The 10,242-nt window shown below is 33.3% G+C and overlaps 1 protein-coding gene across 1 annotated transcript; it reads right to left on the bottom strand.

The window, feature by feature from the left end:
- Nucleotides 1–7,167: 7,167 nt before the first annotated feature.
- On the bottom strand, nt 7,168–9,316 carry LOC124936702 (alpha-farnesene synthase-like). The gene is made up of 5 exons (XM_047477219.1): nt 9,064–9,316; nt 8,630–8,975; nt 8,317–8,535; nt 7,736–8,217; nt 7,168–7,649 (listed from the first exon to the last, which is right to left on the bottom strand). The coding sequence occupies exons 1-4, from the start codon at nt 9,305–9,307 to the stop codon at nt 7,938–7,940; spliced, it is 1,089 nt and encodes a 362-aa protein (XP_047333175.1). The 5' UTR covers nt 9,308–9,316; the 3' UTR covers nt 7,168–7,649; nt 7,736–7,937.
- Between the last annotated feature and the right edge of the window lie 926 nt (nt 9,317–10,242).

Genomic DNA, 10,242 nt, shown 5'->3' on the forward strand with positions numbered 1-10,242 from the left:
GTTTGGTTACGAGGAACAAGGCCAGATTAGTGGCCCAAGGATATAAAAACGAAGAAGACATTGATTTTGAAGAATCATTTGCTCATATGGCTAGACTTTAAGCTATTAGAATTTTTCTAGCTTTTGCTGCTTTCAAAAATTTCAAAGTTTTTCAAATGGATGTTAAAACTGCATTTTTAAATGGTGAGTTAAGTGAAGAGGTTTATGTTGAACAACCTCCAGGTTTTAAAAATTCAGAATTAATTAGCCATGTGTATCGGCTAGATAAAGCTCTTTACGGTTTAAAAGAAGCTCTTAGAGCTTGGTATGATACTTTAACAAAATTCTCGTTCAATCATGATTTCACCATAGGTTCAATAGACAAAACCTTATTTAAATTTGAGAAAAATGAACATATCTTACTTGTTCAAATTTACGTGGATGAAATAATTTTCGGTTCAACCGATTCTAAGCTATGTGACAAGTTTTCAAAAATGATGACCGATAAATTTGAAATGAGTATGATGGGGGAGTTGAGCTTCTTTCTAGGTCTCCAGGTTCGGCATATCAAGGGAGGAACATTCATTAAACAATCTAAATATATAACAAAATTGCTAAAGAAGTTTGGAATGGACAACTGCTCTGCAGCCGCCACTCCAATGAGCTCATCCACTAAGCTAGACAAAGATGAGGACGGTCAGGAGTAGATATTACGTCTTATCGTGAGATTATCGGTTCACTATTGTACCTAACAGCAAGTCGACTGGACATCTTATTTGCGGTCGGAGTATGTGGAAGATTCCAGGCTAATCCTAATCAATCTCATTATACTGCTGCCAAAAGAATCTTAAAATATTTAAAGGGCACTCAAGATGTGGGACTGTGGAATCCAAAGAATTCCAGTTTCAATCTAACGAGTTGTTCTGATGCAAATTACGCAGGCTTTAAAATAGACCGAAAGAGTACTAGCAGTACATGCCAGTTCCTGGGTGACCGACTTATTTCCTAGTACAATAAGAAACTAGCCGAACCGATTTCCCTTTATTCTAACCGACCCTTCTCCATTCCTATTTCTATCTGATCCGTGTGTGTTGCTTCAGGCTGAAACAAACATTTCCTCCCTTAAACAAGGTTTTAGAGTTTATGACAGTCTATGTGGTGTTAAGATCGATGTTAATTCCTAATCAGATTAGCGCCAACCGTTGTGTGTGTAAGAGGTTTCTTTTAGCCGGACTCCGGTCCTCTATCGACGATCCTGATCCTAATAAATTGTATTGTGAGAAATAGGGGTGTATATGATTGTTTGTTTTCCACATTTAATAAAAAATAAATTTTAAACACACAATGAATTGTAAAGTGGTCGCATACTATTCACTTTAGAACATCTATGCATGACTAACATGTGTTACTCTTTTGGGCATTAAGCCTCAACTAATGTTTCTTGTTTTGTAGAACCGATAGTCACTTTAGATACTATACATGATCCAATTACAAATCGCTTTAATATAAGCATGTCTATCGAAGGAGAAAGATTGAAAAAGTTTGAGAATGCCTCCGACCAAAGGCCTTAAAGGCCCATCCTAGAAGAAGAGGAAATGGCTACCAAGACTGACTTGCGATCCATTGATGAGAAACTTATTATTATGTTAGAGAACTTGTGCTAATCTTCTGTGGGAAACCGAACCAAACATTATTTTCTAGGCCTTCTCAACAACCCTCATTTACTGGTCAATCTCAAAGCCCTCATCTTCTTGTTCCACTTCCTTTCCAAAATGTTTACACCAATCCTTTGATATCCCACACGAGAAATCACAATAAATATTAACTCCATATAAGATTGTGGTGGCCTAATGATTTTCTCGAGGGTATTTATAGTGTATTTCCTCGCGGATAACTATACCAATATTCATGACATTACAATTTTTTTGCTCCAAACCCAATGAGGAAGATGAGAAAAAAGTACAAGCTAAAGAGGACATACAATCCGCCTATATACAATACATTAGTCGGGTAGACTAGTTATATGGGGAGGAAAAGAAGATCCCAACTAGTCGGAATTGATAGAAAGAAAGGCATTCAAGCAAAGAAGACAACAACCAAGAACTATCAAGTTGGGGTCTATAGAAGGGAACAATAGATCAAGGAAAAAGTACAAGCTAAAGAGGACATACAATCCGCCTATATACAATACATCAGTCGGGTAGGCTAGTTATGTGGGGAGGAAAAGAAGATCCCAACTAGTCGGAATTGATAGAAAGAAAGGCATTCAAGCAAAGAAGACAACAACCAAGAACTATCAAGTTGGGGTCTATAGAAGGGAACAATAAATCAAGTTCCCATGTAACGATGTCTCTTGTAAAGTTACATTCTGAGTCAAGTTCCCACGCTAATGAAATTGCAGAGGTGAAGACTACAAACACCCATATACTGAAATAGTTAGAGGCTTTATGACATAAACAAACATATGCCTCAGACCACTAGAAGTACGGATTGGAGGCTACCGAGAAAGTAATTGTTTCCTACAATTTGAAGTTATCCAATATGACTAAGTACACTGGAAAAATAGGACCATTTGTACTTCATGAACATGTACTTAACAAATCTGATGCACATCCAACTTGGGGAGCTTATCGTGCTACAATTGTTTACTCGGTACATGTAAGGCATGGCCCTATAGTGGTAACTAAGATAGAAAATTACCTATTATGAAACGAAATGATTAAAGAATTAAACCGAGTGTTCATCTGTCACTTCAGCATGTACGTGAAGGTAGACATACCTAAACGAAAACTAAGAAATATTTGTCAATGTGCAAATGAAACCTTCGAGTCATTTGGAAAGATATTGCCTCGAAGATTGATGATCTCCCTAGTGAACAAGCGCATGTGAAAATATTGAATATCAATATGAATGTCCAGTATACCAAGAACTTATAGGGAAATAAATACCACTATCTAGAAGATCTAGATTGGGGCCGGAGAAGACTATGATGACACAATAAAGAAGGAAGCATATGAGGGAAAGAAGCCCTTTAGAACAAGCCTAATATAATATAAGGAAGACTAAAATAAGTTACATTACAGATACATGTGATGTAAATGTAACCCACTTAACAAACATTGGCCAGAGTGACCACCAAGACAATTTTCTAGCCTGAAGCTAATATTTCAAAAACCAAAAACTATAACTCCAATTCCGTAAAAAACGGTTCCAAATTTCACGACCTGGGAATTTCATTGTCAACATCCCTAGTGTGTTGACCGAAAAAAAATTAGACCATGTTTTGACATCGAAGCCTAAGAAACATGTTCATGATGTACAAACTTAGGAGGATCACCGGCCAAAGGGAACATAACAAACTTTTATGTTGCATTGAGGAGGGTCATTCAAACCCTTATAGATAATTCTGCCTTAATTTTAATCAACCTTTCATTTTTTAAAACTCGTACCGATCTGAGCTCCATGCCTTACATTCATCTCGAATCCCTTGTGACGAGCGGGACGAGGAACATAAATGGTAAGCTCGACGTATTTAGTTCGTTTGAGTTTTTAAAATGTTTTGTTTTGTCGATTTTCTTTGTAAAAATTCATTGATTTACCTTCCTCGCAAATCTTGTAAAAAATGATGGAAAAACCACTCTTTTAAGAGTTATCTCACTCAAGCGTGACACGAGGAACCAAATTTAAGATTTAACCAATCAAGAAATAGATGGCTCAATAAAGAGTCACCACCAAATTTACTTCTTAAGAAATTAGGAAAGAGAGAATTTCAGAACGTTTTAAGGGTCCGTTGATTGGTGACTTGTGGGAAAGGGAATTGGTATTATGGCCTACACACCCGTCCTAAACGGACGATCTCTACTATGAAACAATTGACTTATTCAAAATGTGAAGATCATTACACTTTTGTTTGAGTTAAAAACTTGAGTGTTTGTCTAAAGATTGTAGCCTATATCTTAAAGATACTATATTTATTTCGTTCCTAAAACTGAGTCTAGGATGTTCATAGTATTAGAACAGGCTAAAAATTAAAACGATAGACGAAGCATGAATAACGACGAGAAAGCATAAAAAATGAGGTAGAAAATCCAAACTTTTCAAATTCATGTTTTACAATCACAAGAATGTTGAGAAACTATATATTAAAAACATGTAAGAATGTTTCTAAAATATTTTAAGGCTTCAAAATAATAAAATTAAGTAAAAGATTTAAAATATGAAGCAAATAGGTCCTTTAGTAGGCCTAGGCTCAGGTTTGAACTTTGCTTCAGGCTTGTGAGCCAGCTTTAGGCGTGGATCCACATTTCGAGTGGCTCGTCACAAGTTCGGGTTGATCGCAGGCTTTAGGCAGCTTAGGAGCTAGGCTCAGGTCGTATACGAAGGCGTGGGTGAGGTTCGGATGCGAGGCTTGTGTTCGGGACGTGCATCAAGAATTTGTCACATTTATTGTGTTGAAAGCAGCCTATTTTTATCCAAGCAATTTGAAACAACCTACTTTTATGTGACCTTTTAATCCACAATGAGTGCAGATTGAGTTCTTGTAAGGTTTGAATTTTTCAGTAGGTAATTTTGAACTCCATTCAATTTTCTGATTTTTATTGTTCAGTTATGTCTTCTCCTTGACCATCATTGTAGTATTTTCTCCCTAGTTATACTAATATTTCTAAATGCCTTATGAACTGAAGGTCATTGATCTGATACTAACATTATCTAAGACATATTCATAAGAGTCATATACTCCCATCAAAAACTGAAGCAACTTTACTTTTTCAACATCTTTCACTACTTCATTTACAACCTTACATCCATAATAATTGACAACATACGTTCTATCCCAGTTGCACTTTCTTGCTGACTTCAAATGTGTAGTTTCATCCCAAATCAATTTAACTTTATAATAATGCTCAACAATATTATATGTACCTTGTTGAATAGTGGATATATTCTTCCCAATTGAAAATGTGTTGGTAAGTTATTTCCTTCATATGTATTCCGAATATCTTTTCATAGTTGTTGAACAATTACAATATTTGGGAATTGAATTTTCATGTTTTGATCCATAGTGTTCATTATCTAGTTTCTCACCATAGCACCCACTAGTTTCCATTGCATTACTCTATCTATATCTAGTGGCATTTTACAATATCTGTCGAGCTTCATTTTTGCCTCTAATGTCAGATTAATATTTGTATATCACACATATTAATGAGATCTCTTTAATATAGAATTAGTAATGATTTCACCTGTAATGTCTCAATTTTGAAGAAATAGTGGATCAGTGTTGTATATCCTTTTGTTCTCCATTCTCCTCTTCAAATGAATCTTTGTTTCTTGATTTGTGTTAGAAGAAGATGATCATTCGCTAATAATCAAATTAGGATTTGAGTTTTTTACTTGATATCTTAATTCTTATCAGTTGAATCGCTCTCCTTAGTGTTTGAATAAGAATATAACCAATCTGTGAATACCATGAACAAATCCAGGTATTCACAAATCCAACAAGGTTTCTATGACTAATTAGACAGAATCAATCAAGAAAGCAAAAATTTAGAGAGAAGGCAATAAAAAATTAACCATCATCTTGATTGTTTTTGTTAGAAAGTTACAAAGTCTCTATCGGGCTAAAATCCCAAATTAGTTTTACTAAACTAACAAATAACCCTTGCATTTTACGTTTAATACAATTTCAGTCAACCTAAAACATTTTATTAAAATAGTAACTTACACTTATCAATTTTTATAAAAGCAATTGATTCATTTATCTTGAAAATCACATGTCTTCTCTTACTTCGACCGAATCTTTGCGATCATATTTCATTTGCTACCGAGAGATTCATATTAAGCCTCCTCCATCAAAGGGTGGTCCGCGACCATGGAGCTCGTGTGTGTGTCAACCAACAACATATATAGAGTAATCTCCTTTGCTTGACCGAGAGAATTTCGTCGATCAACTGAAGGATGTGTTTGAGTATTCCCGTGCACACTACCTAAAGTAGAGGAGCCGTAAATCTTTGATCTTTGAGGCATACTCTCTGCTGACTCGGCCACCTCATTTGGTCTTAGATCTATGTGGTTGGTCTAATTCCTTGTTCTAGTTGTGCCTCACGTAGTTGGTTGCTCCTTTCACAAGCTGATCAACAACCTTTGGTTTTGGTTTTAATTTTTTTAATTAAACTCAATTATAAATTTATAATTATATCAAGCCCTATTTGATTTTCTAAGAATAATAAAAAACACGAAAAAATAATCTTTCTAACCAAAATATTTTTTTTTGTTAGGGTATGTTTGGTTACCTTTATTCAATCTCATTATGCACTTGTACATATAACTTGTATTTAACCCCACCAAAGTAGTCTAGTGGTAATATTAGTAGACTTAAGAGACTATAATGTCACATGTTCGATTCCAACTGTAAGCCCTTTGAGTGGAACGAACGAAGGGTCATGATTATGGATGGTCATGCTAGTTCTCCTTAATTAAAAAAATAATAACTTGCATTTAAAATTTTCAAAATTGATTTCTTTAATTCCATAAAATAAAATTTTAATTATTAAAAATGCTAATATTTTTTATAGAATCTTTTTCATGTTCCTTCATTGATTCGTTCGCCCACTTCGAGGTATGTTTGAACATCGTTTATATTAGCATTTTCTATATCGCATCATGACGTACATAGGCGCATGTCTAAATCATATATTATCCTTCAAACTAGACTAGTACTTTAAAAATGGACAAGGATTTCTTTACACATTTATATTTTTTAATAAATGATGAAATATTTGTAGTACAGACCACATTTCAAATAGGTATGTGGGACATAATTTCGATGTCCTTTCAGACGTGTAACCAAACAATGAATCTTAAAACAGAATCTCAAAACTCTTATTCATACATGTGGTACATTTTAATAATATTTAATGAAATAAAATTTGGTGGCGACTATTACAGATCAAAGTTAGCCTAGGTCGAAATTCTTAGAAACGAGCTCGATTTGAGATCGCTTATCGTCTCTTCGATCACTTTAGCATCCTTAGAAATAAACTTAGATTTATTTTAATTTTTCGTCCCGGAATTCTAGAGAAGATAAGGCAGGAGGCTAAATTGACATCCGAATCGATTTCTCGGGATAACCGATTTAGGCGTTACAATATGTATTGTGTGAACTTATTATGTAAAACAATTATAGACAAATAACATTTTTAGAGAAAAAAACACCCTATAAGTGGCAGAAAGAAACATACAAATTACATACATATATAGGTAACTATGAAAAGTACATCATTGACTCGACTACATGCTTCAGTTACGACTCCTCTTATTGTAATGCATAATACATGAAACTATATATTCATTTGAAACAAATTATGAACTCAACCTTCAATTGAAAATGGAACCATAAGGGAGGAAATGACTTGCTTCTTAGTCTCACCATCTTGGATACCAAACCCGTCTCCAGCATGGTAAATGAAATGTGCCACTCGTGCAATATTAGTAACGCACTTGACAAAGGGTCGCAATATAGTAGAATAATTAACGCTTATTCCATTAATTTTCTTCCATGTTTCAGATATAAGACTTTCAATATGATCCCTTGCCAAACTTTCGGTAAATTTTGTTTCTTTCATGAAACATAAGATGGATGATGGAGCATCTCCCCTTTCTTGTTCAGCCTAATAAAATAAAAGTACAAAATTGTTATTTTCAAGAAATTGAAGGTAAATAAAAAATAAATTAACACATATGTCATAGACAGTACCTTGTAAGTTCCTATGTCGTTGCACAGTCGAACAATGATTGAAATATGGTGCACAATGTCCTTAGTGTCTTGTAGAAGATAATTCATAGACTCTTCTTGCAATTCATTGACAAATGAAAAAAAGGTAATAAGAGAAAGCAAAGGACCACAGGATGAAACCAGTCCATTATCTAGATATTCTTCAAGTGTTGGTGTGTAACACTCATTGTACCACTTTGCTTCCATAAATAATGCTTTGCAAAAGTCCGCCCACTATAAACATAATTAATGTAACAATATTAAAAGAATCTATAAAAAGTACGAGGAAAAAAGAGTTGTAAAGTATTAAAAATAAATGTACCGCGTTTTTCAAATGAGGAAGAACTAATATCCCACCCTTCTCTGTTTGTATTTCGAGAGCAGTCTCTTCTGTCAAGCTAAAAAGTGCTTCTAGGCATACTTTCATACAATTTGGGAGTAGATCTACTTCATGAAGATCCCACCTGATGAAAATTATGAATTAATTAGAACTATTATTTATTCAAGATTACCTAGTTAGATAATGAAACAAAATAATCTAGAATGGTACTTTTGATATTAACCTAATAATGGCATTGGTGAAGCATTCAAGTTCTTTGAATGATCCAAACAAGTCATATACATCATCAATAACTATGACCATTGTTATAGCTTTGGTCAACCATTTTCTAAAACTCTTATGTTGAGGTTCATAATTGACTCCAACACTCCACAAATAACTTTCGACGACTCGGTCCCTCGTAAAGCTTAAATGCTCCATCAGTCCAAGTTTCTTCCACCATCTAAACAACTCAAGAGAAAATTGAGCATTATCATAATCCGCATGCTATTTGTATAAGCATTTTTGTAATCTACATATTTAATTGCATGTTTTACCTTATTAGTATCCCTAGTTCTTGATGGTGATTGGCTTGGACATTGTTGAAGTTAAGTTTTGCTAGGTTAAGTAACACAATATTGTCTTCATCTGAGTTTTTGAAATCAGATATACGCCTTTTCAGATCATACCACAACACTCTCCTATTCAAAGGAAGTTGTAGAGCTTCTCGAGTTTGTTTTATATTCGAGAATTTATTTTCAAGTAATTTTGTAGACAAGATTTTTGCATTGTCTAGTAAACTCTCACTTTCTGATCCTAAATGTGATGCCTCAAAAATTGCAATAAGTTCCTGAACATCAATGTTGTTATCACATCCTCTATTCACAAAGCCCCTAAAAACATCTGAGAAGTTTCAACAATAAGGAACTTTTAGATATTACAAGTTATGAAGACATTTGTTTAGATAGCAATTAAAGATATATTTGTATACCTTGTGAAACTTTGAAGCCGTATTGTCTGAGTATCCTTAAAGATAACGCGTCGTGTCTTATCTCATGCACATTGCCATCATTGTGATACATTAACATCACAACGTCTATAGTTTCTTTGATCTCGGTCTCAAAATGGTTATTCAAACACAGCATATCAATTTGGTTCACTAACTTCAATTTTGTGATCCAATCAGTCACCAAAAACATGTCTTTTATTATGTCTTTGAGATTCTCTATATTCATTTTGTAGTCATTATTCTACAAAATATAAAGATGAGAAAATTTTAAGAATTAAGATATGCTTATAAAAGGTAACTGTAAAAAGTTAATTGCAAATGGAGGAAGTTGTTTATAAATATCTCTTATCAAAAATCATAAAAAAAAAATCAAACTCCTTATATGTATGATAATAATGGGTTATAATTACCTAAACTCCAAAATCTATTTATGCCCAGGATTTATATATATATTTTTAAAGTTTTAACTTATGAATCATTTTCTGAAATTTAAAAAATAAAGTGTCAAATGAATCATTTTTACAGTTTTAACTTATGCGAGATTTAAACTTTAATTAAATCATACTCAGAGATTATGTTATCCCATATTAAAAATTAAACTCTGTATAAGTGTGAGTGTGAGTTTGATGGGTTTTATTTATAGTTACCAGGTTAGTAGCTTTAAAGGCTTGATTGGTAGGGATCAATTGTTTACCTAAAATATCTAATGTCTATATTTTTTTTATATATTTTTGAGAAATCGGTTAAAACCATTTTAATAATATTTAAAAAAAATAAGAAGATTAAGTATCAAATCTAGACAAACCTTAGATATGATTAAATGATAACAATAAAACTAACCTTAAAAATATGATAAGTAGCAATCAAATATACAAATAGAGATATTACTAAATTAATAGGTATTACACAAATAATCAAAGATTGGATATAAAAATGAATTAAAGTGACAAAAAAAAAGTAAATTTATATAGTTCTCGAGAAGTAAAACATTAATAAACTTACATTGAATTGGGTAGAACAAGATAGAAGAAAGTGGTCTTTCCAAATGTTAGGCTTGTAGTTGGCACAACGCCTTTCTTCAGCCATAATTAAATAAAGGCTCAAGGTGGTGAATTGGCTTGTGATGTATACTAGTTCTGAACAAAAATAATAACTTAGGTA

This window comes from Impatiens glandulifera, chromosome 4 (genome assembly GCF_907164915.1).
Source record: "Impatiens glandulifera chromosome 4, dImpGla2.1, whole genome shotgun sequence".
NCBI classification, from domain to species: Eukaryota; Viridiplantae; Streptophyta; class Magnoliopsida; order Ericales; family Balsaminaceae; genus Impatiens; species Impatiens glandulifera.

Coding starts and splice junctions, on each gene's coding strand:
- LOC124936702 (XM_047477219.1), bottom strand. CDS start 9,307: ATGAATATAGAGAATCTCAAAGACATAATAAAAGACATGTTTTTGGTG. Junction 8,536..8,629: donor GAACTAGGGATACTAATAAG/GTAAAACATGCA, acceptor TGAGTTGTTTAG/ATGGTGGAAGAAACTTGGAC. Junction 8,218..8,316: donor TTCACCAATGCCATTATTAG/GTTAATATCAAA, acceptor AATTTTCATCAG/GTGGGATCTTCATGAAGTAG.